This window comes from Sprattus sprattus (genome assembly GCF_963457725.1).
Source record: "Sprattus sprattus genome assembly, chromosome: 7".
Taxonomy (NCBI): Eukaryota; Metazoa; Chordata; class Actinopteri; order Clupeiformes; family Clupeidae; genus Sprattus; species Sprattus sprattus.
In genome coordinates, this window is record NC_137926.1 from 26989775 (window position 1) to 27008935 (window position 19161).

At 42.0% G+C, this 19161-nt stretch overlaps 1 protein-coding gene across 1 annotated transcript; it reads right to left on the bottom strand.

Annotated features, from left to right (window-relative positions):
- Positions 1–737: 737 nt before the first annotated feature.
- On the bottom strand, positions 738–18647 carry LOC308367791 (1-phosphatidylinositol 4,5-bisphosphate phosphodiesterase zeta-1-like; the record flags this gene model as incomplete). Its single annotated transcript, XM_080841780.1, has 10 exons — positions 738–820; positions 1055–1204; positions 3315–3441; positions 6766–6938; positions 7999–8115; positions 8334–8490; positions 15106–15258; positions 15779–15923; positions 17610–17811; positions 18392–18647. 10 exons carry the CDS (start codon positions 18645–18647, stop codon positions 738–740), a joined length of 1563 nt encoding a protein of 520 aa, XP_080697906.1.
- Between the last annotated feature and the right edge of the window lie 514 nt (positions 18648–19161).

The following is a 19161-nucleotide window of genomic DNA, read 5'->3' on the forward strand; positions in this document are numbered from 1 at the left end:
TCCCACCGGGCTCCACTGGTCTTTTCGAAGAACTGAAGGGTAGAGGAGTGGTGAATGGGGGCTTTTTGACTGCATGGCAGATTTTGAAATGGCATGTCCTGTGTCAGCACACACAGCAGGCCCACAGTAGCTCCTAAATCTGCTCCCTTTTGCCTTGTGTGTCAGCCATTACTGCAATTTACAAAGGGCAGGTGGACGGGACCGCTCCCTCTGATCTATTGCAGCTCACAGCCAGTTAAAATAGCATGACACGCAGCCATTAGAGACTGGATCATTGGGAAAGATTAAATTATGAAAAATGAATTAAAGAGTAATTATGGTCTGTACATGTTGTTTTTAATTTTTATTATTTAACGTGCTATTTATATCACCACTGTGCCTCTTCCTAAAGTGGACTTGGAGCCTGTTATGACTGTCTTTTAGATGTTACTGTGGACGGGCTGTGTTATTTTTACTGTCTGTTGTAGTTCTTGTTTTCCTTGCTGTCTATTTTTCTATGTTTGGAGCCAACAGTTCGGCCCTAATTACACAAACTTCCATGAGGCTTGTAATTACCTGGAGATAAGGAGGAGGGGAGGTTCAAGCATGGATGTTTGAGACGATTGTGTCCTGAATAAAATTCTCGGCAAATGAATGTGCGTTTATTTCTTTTTTGCCGACACCATGTTTCCAAGTAGCAGTTCCTCATGTCATGGCTGAGGCTGGAGTAGAGCCCTTGCAGGTAGAGTAGGCAGGCCTCAGGAGTACCACACAAACACAAAGAGGGAGGCAGGGTCCAGGCTGTAGCCTTCTCGAGATAGAAGGGGCACCCAGCGATAACCTGAGGTCAGACAGACAACATACGCACACATGCACACATAAATCCATACATACACACATATGCATACACACCCACACCCACAATGACACATACACCTACACACTCTTGGATAGTAACTTAACACTTCAAACAGGTTTTTGCCTTAGACATATTTAGATGCAATTTACCGATGCAATCTCCAAAAACAATACACTTTCCAGATGCATACACTTTTTACACAATACATTTCCTAACCTTTTTTCATGCTGGTGAAAGGAAGCGTGTACTGGCCAGCAAATTCACTCTTCAGGAGTCCTATTTGGTCCCGCACAGAGAAGCGGATCAAGGCCAGCTCAGGTGCATCAATGGTGAAGTTCATGGCATCGTCCCACCTAGGATTCAGTGCTAAAGTGAACAATATGGGAAGAGTGTTACAACTATATACACCTGATTTAATGTACTTTGAAAGCAATGCTATACCTCTCCTCTTGAATTTGACCCTTAATACACAAAGCCTCTCAGACTCAAAACTATTGTGTCCCATCATCAACAACAGAGGAGAAACCATAAATCTATGACGAGGCTGTGCAAACAAGTGATCACAAGTCACTTGACTTTCTCTTCCATCTTCGATGGAAGTTAAATAGCAGCTAATATTTATGTTCTGCACCGTCTTCATGGCAGTCAACTGTCATCCCTCTTTCAAGCCTCGTCCACATACCCAAGCATATCAATCCTAGAGACAAATTCAGCTGTCAGCTTCCCATCAGCAAAGCATTCACAGATGTCCTGATCAGATATGTTGTTTACGGTTTAATTAAGAGGCAATCGTGTTTTTAAAAAAAAGACTGCACGGTTTTTAAAAACAAATTCTTCCGATGCGGAGCCTAAAAAGAGAGCGGGTATGAATATGTCTATCAAAGCCCCCTAAGCCGCACAAGCAATTACACTCTCGAGTGGCATTGAGCAGTTCCTCTGCCTTCAGCTGCCTGGAGCTTTGATTGCTGGGGAGGGAAGAGGAGAGGCAGGCTAATGAGAGCCTGTCTGTCTGTCGGAGTGTCACACACACACACACACACACACACACACACACACACACACGCTTACACACACACACACACACACACACACACACACACACACACACACACACACACACACACACACATTCACACACACACACACACACACACACACACACACACACACACATTCACACACACACACACACACACACACACACTTACACACACACACACACACACACACACACACACACACACACACACACACACATTCACACACACACACACACATTTTACAGGTGGTCTACAGTGGAATGGAGATTGAACGAACCCAATTACAAGATAAAAGATGAAAAAAAGGTCACAGAGAAGAAAACAAAACAACTAGTAATAGGTTTACCCGGATTCAGTAAAAAAGTTTTTGTTTTGTGTCGTGTTGTGTTGGGACTTCAACATGCGAGTACAATCAGAGACATTTTCCAATGCTTCTTTGAGGAAGCTGTACTGCTAGTCATGCTGCATCTTTTTTTTATCACTATGCGTTTGTTGTTAACCAGATTGTAAGGTCAAACAAATGTCAAAATCCCAATGAATAAACATGACCAACGAGTCATAAGAAGTCTAAATCCTCACATCCTCAGTCGAGAGAACAGAGAGCAATAACAGCTGTAACATATTTATGGTAAACAGGTAATGTCTCACTGACAGTGTACATTTCTAGATACGAGTTTTTGGTTAAGTGGCATTCTTCTATCAAAGCAGGTGGTGGAAGCATGCTTGAATATACACAGGTGTCACTGGGCTATGGCTCTCCCCCTCTACCCACACTTATACATTTTTTGGAACGACTCCATTTAACATTCATCTGAACTTTCTGTGCGGTAGGCCTCAGTAGAGTTTACATCTTAAAGTGCTTGGTAGTTTCAGCACTCAGCTTCTGTTCCATTTCTGGAGGCACTTGGTTCTGGGCCTCCTTATCCTTGCTCATCGTTAAAAAAAAAAAAGCGCCATCTCAGCAGAGCGGTGCGCTCTCAAGGCAAACCCAAAGACTCTTCCTCTTTTGAAGAGGCTCATTTACATCAACCTTCCAAAGCAGTGCAGCTGTTAGTGAACGTCTTACAGTAAATGAATCAAAAGAAACAGATCAACACGGAGTGTGACACTCTATTCCAAGGGCAGAAGTATGAAAGAACATGAAGTCACTTCAGAACAGCAAGCTTGGTGTGTTGGACTGGAGGACTTTCACCAGCGAATTAATGAATGTCATTACTTGTAGCCGAGACCAATCCTTGTACTTTCTAGGATCTTGGCTTAGAGCGCCAGAGCATCTCCTTCTTTATCTTTCAAATTTATCTGACAAACTCATAGTTTAAAAGTTCTCTCAGTCTCTGTCCACACTGTGATTTTCACAACATTCATACAACATGGATAAATAGTCGCTTCTAAAGCCTTTTGATGCTGCCACCCAGTGACCACATCAAAGTACAAACCATTGTGTTTGACTGCATCCGTCTGCCTCTTGCAGCAGTCTGAGACAACCCCGTGGATCTCCACTCTCACGAACGGATCCAGGGCCTTGCCAGTCCTGGGGGAAGGGAGGTTGGCGCCACTAATCACCTGAGGATGAAAAACACACAAACACACAGAGTGCCAGGTGATTAACGCCACACCCAAGCATGAGTTCACCAAAAGCTGGAAAGAATCAGATAATCTGCCTGAGATAGAAACACCCGGCAAATATGGCTTTTTGTTTTTAACACAGGATTCTAGTGGGCTTATCGGTCTCATGGTCTGGTCTGACCCAGCAACAGACCTGCATCTTGTTATCCAGCCACGTCTTGCACTGATAGGCCTCATTCCTCGTGCCTCCGTTCCCACATGTGGAGGGGCATTTCATCTACAGGCAGAGGCTTGAGCCACAGCACCTACATGTCTGTGGCATGATCATGCTGGTGGATTTCACATGCTGCTGTCAACACACACTGTTATCCATTGCAATCTAATAAAGATTTCTTCTCTCGCAAATTCTGCTCAAACCTTGCTTTCGTCATTTAGTCAGCTGGAGTTCCATGTCACTATTTTGGCCTTTAATGTGCATCATGAACGTATTCTTATGTGTTGGGTCCAGGAGATGACTCAGTATAAGCTGGCACAAGCACACATACACTATTTAATTTAATAGACTGGATGTAGAACTCAACTGAGAATATTCCACAGGCCGGTTAAAAATAAAACTGTCTTTTCCCTACTCCGGTTGAATAATTTACAACCTATTTATAAGCCAGACCACTTTACACTGGAGAAATTAGAAAGAACCCACACACTGGCAGCAAAAAACTCACTAAACACAGCATATTCGAACAGGTGGAGATGGAGATGACCTCACAGTTGCAGCCGTGCATAAGGTGCTACTCACTGTCATGTTTTATTCAAGGACCCGAATGAGAAATATAGAGGGGAAATATCCGGGAGAGAGTTTTTGAGATACAGGAGAGAGGGAGTAACAGATTCCCTATGAGTTAATGAGACACAAGAATAACTCTTTGTCTGTATTGCTAGGAGACCTTGCTTTGGTTCGAACCTGATTATGCCTCATTTTCTCTAAATATAACACAATCAAGGAGAGAAGTTCAATTTCTCAGGGGAGAATGTTTTTCAAATCACATACAGTACATCCCTCTGCTATTGTTTTGTCAGCACTGGCTCCAAAACCGATATGCTATGTAAATGTTTATAAAACAGTAGATATTATCCATGAGCTTGTCATTTGAGGTATGGAGAGAACGTATGAAAATGGCAGAAAAAGAAAAGACCATTCAGGCACCAGTGATGCGTTGTAGTGGTTCAAGGTAACATGCTGGTAGTCTGGGCCTACGGGCTCTGATTTACATCGCAGATGAAACTACACCCACAACAGCTGGACACTGTTAAAGATGTGGTCAAGAGTAATACTGGGCTCAGACCAGCCAAGGGAATATGCTGTCGATGCTTCATACACACACTCACACGCACATTCTCTCTCTCTCTCTCTCTCTCTCTCTCTCTCTCTCTCTCTCTCTCTCTCTCTGTCTCTGTCTCTCTCTCTCTCACACACACACACACACACACACACACACACACATTCAAAAGCAAGTGAGGAAAAAGGGATTTGTCCATCTGTCAGCCTTAACACCGCAATAAGGAGTTTGTGTATATCTTGGCTGCTGGCTTTAGACATGGCTGGCCTTTTACCACCTGTAGGCTACCAATTCACGCTGTCAGACTGAATTAGTGTAACATTTCTAACTCAAATGGGGAAACGTGTCTGCCTTATCGATCCTTGAAGGGGAAGATTCTGAAATATGAGTCAGAATCATTCAGCAGTCCTATATGATTCAATTACAAAAAAGTATTCATGAGTGATCATATTTCTCTATTGGGCAGAGATCTCGTCATGCACCGGTGAAAGTTTAAAGCTCTACTACGCCATTTCATTTTCTTTGAGACTTCAAAAGTTCTAGTCCCTTTGTCTCTGCAGAATGTAACATGAATTATTGAGTTAGACAAGGCCTATCTATGAAAAAACATAGAGTTATGCCTTACTTCAAAAGCAGTTATTGTGCTGAGCCAGGTGGGCTAATTATCAGATTAAGTCACTTCCTGGCACCTACAACTTTGGCAGGCATCCTTGACCTTGTGGAGTTAAGAAGTCTTCCTATGATTTAAACATTGAGTCTAGCCGGATGTGTTTGTGTAAGCCCTGTTTTTTGTGAAGGTGATAAGATCCATCATTTGGCACAGAGATCTTGTCTGATCTGTCAGTGTCTGTATAGTGTGCTCACTCTGAGGAAAAATGAATGCAAAATGAATGCGTGTCTGTCCTTGAGAGAGAGAAAGAGAGAGCGAGAGCGAGAGAGAGATGCCGTCTACCTAGCCCGTCGACCAAGCACACCCTGGATATGCATTAACATACACCAGGGTGTCCTTGTTTGAGGGTGTGTCTAAAAGTAAGGGTTAAAGGCCGTTGAGGTGTCCCCACATACAAAAATATCCAACAAATTGGAGACAAAGAACTCCACGACGGAAAGCATAGTGTTAGTTTCCTCCATTTCAGCCCAGTTGCCATCAGTGTATTTAGGTATGTGTACCATTAGTGTAAAAAGACACCAAGAAAGAACTGCTATTAGCATGCAAACTTGTGGTCAGTGGGATAGCATTACCTAAAGCAGACTACCAGGTGAAAGGGTGAGTACACTCTTCAACCAGTCTTATTATGTAGCCAATGTGATAGAAGATAAGGATCGATTTATGGAAAGACTTGAAGGGAAGCGTTACATCTGATATGTTATTGTCTCTTGTTAGTTTTTCATCCTTCCTTGTTCCATTTAGTGAGCGTGAACTCTCATGGGGTTTTTCCATTGGCACTTTTGGCCGTGCTGAGCTGGGCTGTGGCGAGCTAATTTGCATTTCCATTACAAGTTGAACAGCACCAAACTGTGAACCCTGTCCTTAGCAGAGCCAAACCATGCCGGGTCTGCCTCCAAACCTGCCAAATGTCATTGAAGATACTGCCTTAGGTTATGCTATCCCACTGACCACAAGTTTGCATGCTAATAGCAGTTATTTCTTTGTTGTGTCATAATAACAAGCCATTTGTGGTGGAGGATTGACTTTAGTTTTTTTTCCCTCTTTACTTTGTAAAACAAATAACAACTTGAAGTTGCATGTTATTGTGACTACCATCACAGTTATGATGATCTCCTCCGTCACTGTAGCTTGTGCGTGTGACTATATTATATCATGGATATTTCACAAGATGCACTTCTACTCTTTCTTATCTATAACTGTGGAGCATGCATGATATGTGCCGTCTTGAAATCACTTCATGTAATGTCAACCAGAAGGGTAGCTTTCTGAGAGGTATTTGTCTACTAACAGGCTGTGTCTGTGCTGCCTCCATACCTTCAACAGGAGGTGGGCTGGCTTCAGGTTGTGTTTGAAAGCATTGGGATCAAAGCTGCTCTCTCTGGACTGCAGGAAAAGGGGCTTCAGTATATAGCCTGAGCCACCGTTGCCCTGGAAACGGCCATTGTTCAGGTCCATGGGTAAGCCAAGGGACTGCAAGTTGAGAGCCGCTGTGAGGGTCCAAGGCAACCAAAACATAAATGTTAGTATGGGGCCCAAACAAAGTGCAGACATATAGAAAAAAGGCTTCAGGCAAGCTAGGCTGAACTACACAAATGAAATCCTCCGGGGTTCAGTCTGTGGAGCAAGTTTACTGAAATAATGAGCAGGATGTTGTTGAAGACCACAGTCTATTTTCACAAAGAGTGACATGCCTGAAATGAGCCCAAAATTGTACAGCAGCTATAGCATGCGAGAGTTGCTTTGATAGTTTCTGTGTTAACATTTTTTCTTCCATGCGTTCTGAATACGTTCTTCACCTTGTTCAGCTACATAGATAGATTGAAAAGACTCGAACAGAATTGAATGGAAGGAACAGTAACAAATTCAAGGGGAGGCATTCACGGAAGCATTTCATTTATACAACCCAGGGGCAAGTAAGACGGACTGCATGTGGCAGAGAGAGAAACCTTAGAGATAATTCAAGTCATTTCAAGCCTCAACCCACCTGCCTCAGGGCAATTAGCAGAAAATTGTCAGGCCTTCAGTTGTATCAAAGACGCCCAGTTTGCATCAAAGGCTGTCTAGCCTATCTTTCTCCATGTGCATGAAAGGGTAGAGTCTGTCTCTCTCTAGTTGTGTCTCTCTGTTGCTCTCCTTCACATTGTGTGTATGTGTTGTGTGTGCATGCTCCGTGCGTGCGTATATGTGTGTGTGTGTGTGTGTGTGTGTGTGTGTGTGCGTGTGTGTGTGCGTGTGTGTATGTGAGTGTGTGTGCGTGTGTGTGTGTGTGTGTGTGTGTGTGTGTCTGTGTGTCTGTGTGTTTGTGTTTACGTGTGCATGTGTGCGAGTGTATGCCATCCATGACCCAAGGTTAACAGAGATAACTTACTTTCAGCTTTGCTTTACAGTTCAGATTTCAGAGGTCCTGAGAACATTTATAACAATGCAGAAAAGCTGTTGTACTGAGAGTGATGGCACCTGTGTCTATGTGTAACTTATGTAGAGCAGTGAGCAGGTTGTGTGGAAACGAATGCAGGTTGGATCAGAGAATGTCAGCGCAGTACGGACCTAGCTGGATGCCCGCATTCCAGAACTCCTGTGGATTGAAGTTGGAGGAGAGCGTGCGGGAGCCTGCAGGGTAAACCCTGCTGAGGAACCTGGCGTTGTGCAGCACAAACACTGCTCCTGTGTGGGGCACACACCAGAAATACATTGCTTTTTACTGAGAGACTCATGATACAAATGGCAAGACAAGACTTTTTTATGATTGATCACCAATCGTGAGGTTTTTGCTTGTTTTTTGTACCAGCTCTGGTCATGGTTCATGGCCAATCCATCATTAATAAGATGAAATGAGAGAGCTAGAAGGGTAACTCCTCATGACGAAAGGCAAATTAACCTACCTGAGTGTTTTACCAGCTTCTTGGCTTTTTTCTCTGCAAATGACGTGTTCTCGTAGAATTGCTGGTTTACTCTGGACTGCACGAAGCTGATAAACTTCACAGACTTGGTGTAGATGACCAAATCAGACAATGCCTGTGCTACTACAACCTTCTTTTTCTGTGTTGAGACAAACATAACTGAAGGTTCAGGAAGGGTATGACCTTAGAACTATTAATTACAAACATCACAATTCTGCACAAGTATTAAACTGCTCAAGGGAATGTATATGATCACACTTTTGGATTTTGGATTACAACAGACATGCAGTTAAGCATCAGCGGTAAAGTTTGGAGGGAGGACATGGTAATAGACTGTGGCCATAGATGGAGACAGCCTGTTGTCATTGTTATTGGTTCACACTGTTATGTAAGGATGTGAAACGATCGTGAAGACAGTCCTGAGGTGAGCTTCTCAGGACAGCCCTTGAAAGTTTTAAAAAAGTTTGCTCCTCACTGCATCTGTAACTTACTTTCTTCTTTTTAGACCTCTTCACAGGCACCTCTTCCTCCTCATCATCAGCATCGTCTTCCTCATCGCTCTCCTCTGCGTCAGCCTCTGGGTCTCTCGGCCCAGACTGTGGTTCAGGATTCAGTTTTTTGTTCTTTATGAGAATTTTATATTTCAGTTCCTGTCAGCAGATAGGTAGAGTCCCTGGTCAGTACTTTGTTGTCGTTTAAGGGCATGCCAATAATAGATTCAGATTTTCTTTACATGAGTTTCCTATTACAAATGTCTGTTACTGTCTTAATAAATATGGAAAAGCCATTAACCTCTGCATGAATAAACTAAGGGTAATGTGGTAAATGGACTTGTAAAATGGCACTAATTATGTTTATATATATACTATATATATATATATATATATATATGACAACAAAGTAAATATAGGGCGGGTGAATTCACAGTAAAGATGTCTATGGTAAATCATTACTTTTGACATAGCATTGCAGTAATGCATTTTTCTACAGGATTTTGACTTCATCCATTCTTGGGTGACTTGAAGGGAAAAAAAAAACATTTCCTCTCTCTGGTAACCATCTACAGGCTGTTTTAAAATAATGTGGTAGCATATCTCATTCTTTCCAGGAGCAAAACCGACAACAACCAAATTGCTCCCATCAATATCTATCATCGTCCACTGCCAGTAATAGAAATGCAACAAGATGCAGTTTCTCAGATAATCCTCAAAAACTGGAGCCATGTTGTGTTTATATGGTAGATTTATATACACCCGCTACATATTAAAAAGATCCACAAAGGTGGTGGAAAGCAGAGGCGAATGGGCCTCTGTACATTGTTCATTTATACTACTGAAATGTTGGTGGAAAATTCTAATATAACAATATATTTTCAAAAACAGCAGACATTCTGCTGAACAGTTTATGATGAAGTCACCAAAGCCACTGTCTCCCTAGCAGCCAGACCCTGGTTTCTGTTGATGAACAGTTATTGAGCTCAGGCCTATAATCAGCCTCCACCACAGACAGTTTACTGCCGCCTGTGTGGAGCACCAATGGCAAATAGCTATATGCTGCAATATCCAGAATCTATACAGCTTGATAGTAATCTCAGCCTGAAAGGAGAGGTTTGCATACGTCTTTGAAGATTACAGTCCCCAAATCCGTAAAGACCTTCTTTTCAACCCATTTTTTCAAGCAAATTCCCAGAGTGGTGTAATGAAATGGGTCAATACGCTATTTTTGGTATCGCACCTTACTGGTTTATTTAGAGGCTTTGGTCTACTGAAATTCCATAAGATACTGTAGTAGGGAAGACATACTGCTGTTCTAGGAATTTGAAGATTTTAATTGGTCTGGAGAAATCAACAGTAGGGCCTTATACATGTGCCACTGAGATCAGATCAGTTTATCGTATCGTATTCGCGTGTAGGTGTGAAGATTTTCGAGGGAAACGGCTCTTGTCGTTACCTGTATACATGTGCAAAATGTGAAGCTGTTACATTGCCTCGGGCATGCGCAAAGACCACGGAGATGTGCTCCCACCTGGTTTGTTTACTAACAACATCAACGTGGATCCGCATCGGGCACAGGCAGTGTAGTGGCTTAAAGTTCCCTTCTTTCTATCAGCATATAGTTCTTAATATTTTCTTTGAATAACCACTCTCGGATGGAAAGAAAACGAGTCTACGCGTGGATGTGTTTCAACAACGGTAGAAAACTGTGTTTGCTCCGTCTTTTACTGGACTCATAATTATATGACAGTGGTATTAGTTACAGTTGAGACACCCGAAATAACTTGCATGCGCAGCAATCCTGAGACGTGATTTTTAGTTTGCACATGAATACTAACGTCTTCTTTGATCCCAGGAAATTTGAGCACATAACCCATCTCCCTTACGGCGATATTGGCGAAAGTTGTTTAACCTACTTCATTGCAAACGTCTAGTTTTTCAAACGTGTCTAGTTTTTGTGCAGTAGTGAATAGAGTCTCAGTCTACTACACCATACATAGCATATCATGTTTGTAGAAAATGATTAAGGTGCAACAAATGCCTAGCCTGACGATGTCATACTCATAATTCTAGTCAGAATATGAGTCTGAGATCGGACAATTGGGCTGTGATTATGGGGCGTGTTTCAACGAACCAGGAAAGAAAATTCCTCTTCGCTGAATTGGATACCTAGAACCAATCAGCGCAACGTAGTATTACCATCTGACAGATTAAACTTTTACCTGCTCCCGTAGGAAGGACGGCAAAAACATCTTTTCAATCGACAAATGCCTTGATCGCGTTTCTCTGTTCCTCTTTCAAAATGAATGCGCTGTCAATATCTGCTGAGATATGCCTGCTCACGTTACTTAATTAGCACTCAAGGCTAGAAGCTACCATTAGTTTCAACGATTATTTTGGCCAACGCGTTAGCATAACCAATCAATAATGGTCTAGAGTGCTTTAGTTAGGACCTAAAATCCTCGGCAACACTCGTTTTGCGTATACACAACTAACCGAGTCAATGTAGACATAAAAAAGTCGTGTAGATAGCTTAAATCATATAAAATCCATCTTTGTTCGATGTATATTCCGGTATATTCTATCTATATCTGTCCATCAACGTATAAAGCCCGCCCTTACAATTTGTTTGGTTTAGATTGCGTTTCAACCTTTTTGAAACGTTAAATCTCTCCCAACTAACTCGATTCCAGACTGAATCTCCCAGAACAAAAATTTTGTGGGCGGAGTTCAGGCTGGTATCCAGGCTAACAAATGCCAATAAGCATATTTAAATTAAATGATTCACATTGCAAGCAAAATGGTGCGGCTGGAGCACAGGGAGGGACAACGGTGACGCAGTTTGGATGTAGCGACAAACATTTATGTGCTGTAACAAACAGTGTTAACCAGTATGTGAGTAACGTGGCTTTTATTTAAACATAGCGTGTGTAATGTGTAGCTATTTCATTCCGTTTATTAACCTTTCCGGCTGTCTGTATTACTAGCCAGCAGCAGACGTAAAGGAAAGGGAGCATTTTACTCCCCGGCAATCTCTCTATAAACTTCCATATAGACGCGGGATCAGCAGAGGAAAATCTACTTTCCTTTTGGGAGAAACCAGGCCAGTCGTTCCCACGACTACAGCACCTTGCAAAACGAATTATATGCGTTCCAGCAACAGGTGCTGCGAGTGAGCGCTCCTTCAGTGCAGCAGGGCGCGTTATAGAAGCCAGGCGCTCTCGCCTGAATCCTGACACTGTAGATGCTATTTTATTCCTGCATAGTGCTAAGACGAATTCTAAATAGAACGAAGGTAAGGCATATCAGCAGAGGTATATTTTGGTTACATTAGGATGGCTACGTTTATAGCTTGCGTTTTGGGCGCACCACAATGCCAAGAAGTTTGTCGCGACTGTAATGGCATATTTCATTGTGGGGGTGATTGATAGCTTAAGGTTTTCCGATGTTTTACTGAGTCCTCTCTGTCTCTATCACACACACACACACACACACACACACACACACACACTAATGGAAGCAAAAAAGGTTTAAATTAAGTGACATCCCTCAAATGTCGCGTCTCCCGCAAACCTGCAAGCTATGAGTCAGCTGTCAGTATTGGAAGAAGCCTTAACGTCTTGAAGATGAAACTTCCTGGGTTATTTTGTTTCTTTAGGCTATTAGTTATATTTTAAAACAGCCAGTCACATTGTAGCCTACCACTCATGGAATAAGGAATTTCAAAGAGATGATGGAGTGAACTTTCTAGCCTCTAACTTTCTAGCCTCCTGTCACCGTCTCCCCCCAGTCACGCACGGCCTCCCCCATGACACATCGGCCTGATTTGACACGCCCTTTTCTAAGCCGAACGATCGTGGTAAACCACCTCTCTCGAAAGCTTCAGACGATCGGCGGAAAAACTAACGGTTTACATCTAGACCCCTTATACATGAGGCAATTGTAACACGTTCGCGAGTTTCTATCGTGGTAGAAGCGATGTAACAGCTTTACATTGACGCATGTATAAGGGGCTAGTGATAGCATAATAATTATCTCAGGTTATTGTAATTACTTAATCAGTTAATTGTAAACAATATGTGTGTCTCTCTCTCTGTGTGTGTGTGTGTGTGTGTGTGTGTGTGTGTGTGTGTGTGTGTGTGTGTGTGTGTGTGTGTGTGTGTGTGTGTGTGTGTGTGTGTGTGTGTGTGTGAGAGAGAGAGAGAGAGAGAGAAAGGGGGAGAAAGTGAGAACCTAGATGTCATGGCTGTATGTAGTCTGAATTAAATATAGATCACTGTGTATTGTGCAGAACATGAATGGGGAACGGTAAGCAAAGTCTTCTACCACTATCTAAGCCTGTGCGTAGGCTGGGGGGAACTCTATAGATGGATAATTCATCATTCAAGTAAAGCACACAAGAAAGGTTGGATCTTTCATCAACTCAAATGTCTAAATTGTAAAACGAAGTAGGACTTGAAACCCTTTTCAATGGATTGGTAGCAGATATATGGAATCAGATCAATGCCATAAATATTTTGTAATCTGTAATATAGATTTTGTATCTGCAATATTGATTTTGTATAGTGAAACCATCTACACTTTCAAAACCTATCTACAGATATGGATTTCAAATACGAAATGTATCTACACTTCCAAAAACTATCTTCACTTTCAAAATCTATTTACAGATACGGATTTCAAATACGAAATGTATCTACACTTGCAAAAACTATCTACACTTTCAAAAACTATCTTCACTTTCAAAATCTATCTGCAGATATGGATTTCAGTTACGGATTTCAGTTCGCATTACGGATTTCAAGTATGAGTTACGGATTTCTGTTACGAATTACAAAATCTTTTTGGCACTGTCTTAACTTCCTTTCTAAAGAGCCAATCAGCGCTTTTTGCAGATTTTCTAAAGCGCCAATCAATACATTGTATCCTGTACTGACTAGCCAATCAGCGCTAGCTTGCTGGGAACTGGGAAAGTTGAGTGAAACGGTGTATGCAGCTGTCATGGATCAGAGACTGAGAAATGGCACAAGTAAGAAGTCCTATATTTGGAGTTGTTAATAAAGTCATTGTAAAACGCACAATCAGTCAGTGGTTTGCACTCCACACTTCGTTCCACCTGTTTCAAAGATCCCTGTCGTTGTATGGAATATATTAGGATCTGCTTTGGTAGCTAACGAAAGCTAACATTAGCATTTTCGTGATTGATCTCCTATTCACATTTTATTAAGTTAACCATGAACAGTATTCATATGACCCATTATCACGATGAGAACATTTAGCAGACAGACTGCTATTGTCTTGTTCTCCAGACACGCAAAGTGATGGTGGGGGTATACCGTTAAGTGCATCCTCAACAACTGGATAATGACCAGCCTGATTTCAAAACCACCTTGCAATGTCATTTTCGTTTCTTTTCATGGCACTTTGGGGTAGCCTATTTGTAACCATTTTCTGAAGTCTTCTTTATTGTGTATTTTTTGTGGAAGCGAGTTTTCTAGCGTCTCAGTGGAGGCAGCAAGCGAGACCAATTTCTTAGTTACAATGCGTTCTGCACCCAAGCGATCTCTGAATCGCCAGAGCCTAAGATTAACTAAATAGTACAGGTGTTCATCAGCCCTTTGGACATAAGGCATGCTTGTTAAACTTCCCCCAAGGCGTTCGTACACCGAATTTTATTCAAACCATGCGGGGGAGACCCCAGATCTCTCCCTAGGCACAGTAGGCAGAGCGGTGGCACATTTAGGTTATAAGTATTGAATAATAATGAGCGGGCCAGCAGTTGCCAGCAAGCTAGCGCTGATTGGCTAGTCAGTACAGGATACAATGTGTTGATTGGCGCTTTAGAAAATCTGCCAAAAACTCTGATTGGCTCTTTAGAAAGGCTGTAAAAACAGTGCCAAAAAGATTTTGTAATTCGTAACAGAAATCCGTAATGCGTAACTGAAATCCGTATCTGCAGATAGATTTTGAAAGTGAAGATAGTTTTTGAAAGTGTAGATAGTTTTTGAAAGTGTAGATACATTTCGTATTTGAAATCCGTATCTGTAAATAGATTTTGAAAGTGAAGATAGTTTTTGAAAGTGTAGATACATTTCGTATTTGAAATCCGTATCTGTAGATAGGTTTTGAAAGTGTAGATGGTTTCACAGATACTTAATCTATATTACAGATACAAAATCTATATTACAGATTACAAAATATTTATGGCATTGATCTGATTCCATACTGATAGGCAGTAAGAGTTATATGCGGTAACTTACTTCGGGGCTTGGCAGCTCTCCATGGGTGTCCAGGGTAAGGCTGGTATCCAGCAGTAAGTCTCCCAGAATGGAGGTAAGGTAATGGGCCATGACCTCCTGCTGCCCACGGCTGCAATGGTTCTCCAGGGAGAGGATGATGGGGTATGGAGATGCCTACAAGGACAGCTCATCAACTTCAGTACATTTCACTAATGTATCCATTAAGTCTCATTTTAGTTTATGATTAAAAATGGAGGAGGATCTCTCAGTCATCTCAACATTATGAAAATGTTGCATTTTATGAAGGATGTTTGATCATTTTTCCCCATGGTTTTAAATAGGGTTTGATATACAGTATATGGTAGTCTATATCATCTCTCTAAGCCTCCATCTGACATCTTTCATAGATGCTTTTGCTCTCAGCAGTGAGCTCCACTGTAGCTTAAAGGCCGTGGAATACTGAGTTCTTCTCTCTGTGTGAGTGTTTTCTCTCTGCTTGGAACTACTGGAGATGTTCTGAGCTTCTCTGATCAAAGCCTGAATTTGCACCCCACAGTGCCGAGTGCGACTTTTATGGGGCGGTTTTAATCATAATGATCTCCACAGTCAGAGAGAGAGAGAGTTGAAGCGGGGGTGAGAGAGGGAGGCAAAAGCACTAAACAAAGTTCCCCTTCATTGCTCTGCGACGGCATACCATGAAGGCATACTCTTTCACTGTTGTGATGACATCTTTAAAGAGGATCTTGCTGGTGAGGGTGTAACCATGGTAGACAATAGGTTCCATCTCAGGACCGTCCCAGCAGTCGATCTCCAGACAGCGGCAGCCCCTCCTTAGAGCACTGCGAGACACACAGCATCAGGGCACATGAAAATAAGCTCAGAGAGTGCTGCAGACACAGAGGAAAGATTAAATGAGTCAGTTGTTTACAACCCCTACACGCAGTTGATGTGAACAAACGTAGCACACATAGAACATAGCTTTTGCGGTTTGATATTTACTGGTTCCTGCTGTGACTTATTAATAATGCAACAATGTATGGCAATGCAAGGCCAAAAAACACATTTGTCCAGGGAGAAGTGAGGCAAATATATGTTCTCCCTCTCAGTGTACAGGAATGTATCCATTTTCCAGACGTGTTTAAAGCCTCCTCTCTCTGATTTTCCCGTTGATTCTCTCCAAAAGCTCTAGTTTCACTGACAAAATAACAATGTTATTATTCATATTCAACACCACTAGTACTAAATATTACCTCCTGGTCACTTGTGATCGTCTCCTTATACATTTATTGAGTTTCTAGGGCTGATAATATTCTTATTCTGTCATAGATAAGTCATGAACATGGCTGTGATTGCACTGATTATCCAGTAGGTTATTTGGAGTAGCAGGTGCCTTAAAAGAGTGCTGGGGAATGAATCAACCCTACTTCTTTTCAGCCACTGCAGTCCTGGTATGAAACTTTGAAATGCAAAAGCCCACTTGATTTACATTCCCTTGAATTTAATCTACCTTTGTTCAGTGTGCAAATGAATTTCTTCATAGGGTGTGACCCCTATGAAATGGTAGCATTCTGCTGAGCGCTGTGGTTTTGTTTTAATCACTGCTCCTGCATGCACTGCCACGCGTGCAGCGGAAGACAAAAGGGGTGTGGACAGGTCAGCAGCAGCCCTCCTCTGGCCCACTCTCATTAGGTAAGTAAAGCAGCGACCCCCGCCCCCCACCCCCCTGCCCAGTGCATTCCGCACAAGGGGTGTAGATTACAGGGCAGGGCCACCAGTCGCGCAAGGCAGTCAGGAAGGCCATAAATACTAATTCTGCTGCCCTCAGCCCATTTCCTTGCCTAAAATGTTCTAATCTATCAGTTTGGGCTGAATGGCTAGATGAAATATCGGATTGGATTTCAGCAGGAGGATACGCGTCAGTCTCTAAACTGAATTTATTGCGCTCATTTATATTTTAAGTTTCAAAAACTGTCGGGTGAAATTTGTTCATCAGGTCTTCTATGCTAAATTGATGTACTTGCAAACCAGCCAGACTGAATTACAGAAGGGTCCACCACAAAAGATAATGTGAAATCAAGTGTTCTACCTGCTTAAATACAAAATATTGATAAATGCAAAGGTTTTATACTGTGAGACCAACCACAGCAATGTCCTGATAGCCAGATGACCTTTACCCAGAATAGTACCGATGCCACTTGATGGTTCACAAAACAAAACAAACATATAGAAAACCTCCATAATAGCATGTGTCAGTTTATTTAATGTTGACAATGGAAAATATTTAAAAAAAGATTGAATTACCTAACAGTACCAACCAGCACTGATTTGTTAATGTTATACACACAGTAATTTGCTGGCACAATCTAAAAGCTGTCACACTCAATATGTTAGCAGAAAACCCCAAGACAGTACAAAATTGCTTTCGTCTGTGCAGTTCTGGATTATTATCCATAACAGTCCTACTTCAGACAGTACATGTAGGATACTACTAGTAGACGCCTCCTGTAGTCCTTGAATTCTAGTACCTGATGTAGGCATCTAAGTTGCTCTTTCCCACCAGCTGATCTCCGGTCAGGTATGTGTTGTGGGAGGAGGAGATGAAGTAATGGCAGAGGGGCTGAGTCATGTCCTGGTAAACACATGTGTGGCTTTGGTCGAACACACAACAGTCTTTCGACTCCATTAACCTGAGGAAGCCCCCAAATGTCATGCTCCTCTTTACCCTGGCTGCAGAAAGTCAAAAAGAGAAGCAGGTGAATGTTTATTTCAATGATGCACTACATTGTAGGCATTCTGTATGTTTTGTTTGTCTGTTTGAGTCAATGCTCTGCACATTTTGTGCTCCATTTCATCAAAGAGAAATGTTTTATTTCGTTCATGTGAAAAGCTTGGCTCTTTTGGCAATTTAAAGGCTGATAAATGCATTGTATATACGCTTTCATCTATGACCTAAGTTAAATCAGGGTAGGCTACTGTGTGACACCGCTTAATGAGTCATTGTTGCCTCTTGGCAAATATTTGTAGCTTTTCTCAACATATTAATTGCTTCTCAGAGCTTTTTTAAATATATTTTGCAGTGTTTTATATTTAGAGGTATGTAGAAAAACTGAGGGGGAAAGAACACAATAAGTTCTTGTCACTCTTGATTAACTTGTATCTGTGCAGCTTGACTAAGCACTTTCAACTCCACAGCTATAACCCTGAAGAATGCATGCATATTTATGATGTAATAATGGTGAGATAATGGCATTGTAAAAGAGCCATTTGATTTGCATTTTCACTCCCATGAGTAAAAAGCTCCCCTTACCTGTCTCATCAACCTCATATCTGTCAATTAAGGCCGTGGCTGTCTCCTCATTGGCTGAGACCTCCATCTGCTCCCTTAGGAGGAACATAAGGAGGGTGGAGGAGGTGAGGAGGTTGTCATGGTCGGAGGCGTAGCACTGGAAAATGCGCTGGATGTCACCCCTCCTGGAGGTGGGGTGTTGGCTCTTCTTTGACATGGAGCTCTCCTGGAGTTGGAGAGGTTTGGGTTTCAGCTCAAATGCTGTACACCAAGTCATACTGAGTTTTTTTGTTTGTTTTGGAGGCACATTTTATTATTTACCTTATTTCTTAGTCATTCCCAACCAGTAAGAGATAATTTTTTGCCAGTGCACCTGAGTTGTCTGGGAAATAGAAAGCAATTAACTGATTACTTTTAAAATGATGCATGTCTCATGGCTCATGACATATCCATCCTGCTCCCGAATCTAATGCTGAGAAATCTCTTCAGCATCCGTGAGAGAGGTAGACTTGTAGCTGAATAAACAGAGAGTCTGTGAACTGCTTACACATTTACTATTTTCCCCTGTTTCTCCTCAAGAGAGAGATTAAAGTTAACCAAGGAAGAAGCAGTATCAGAAGGAGGAATCAAAGTGTTTCTCCTTTCCTCTCTCTCTCTCTCTCTCTTTTTCACTCACCAAATAGAGAACAGATGGTCTCTCAGACTCTCACTTTGTTTTAATGCTAGGAGAAGCTCCTGATCATCATAAAAATGTTGATGCTGCTGGTGCTTAATACTAACACTAACATTGG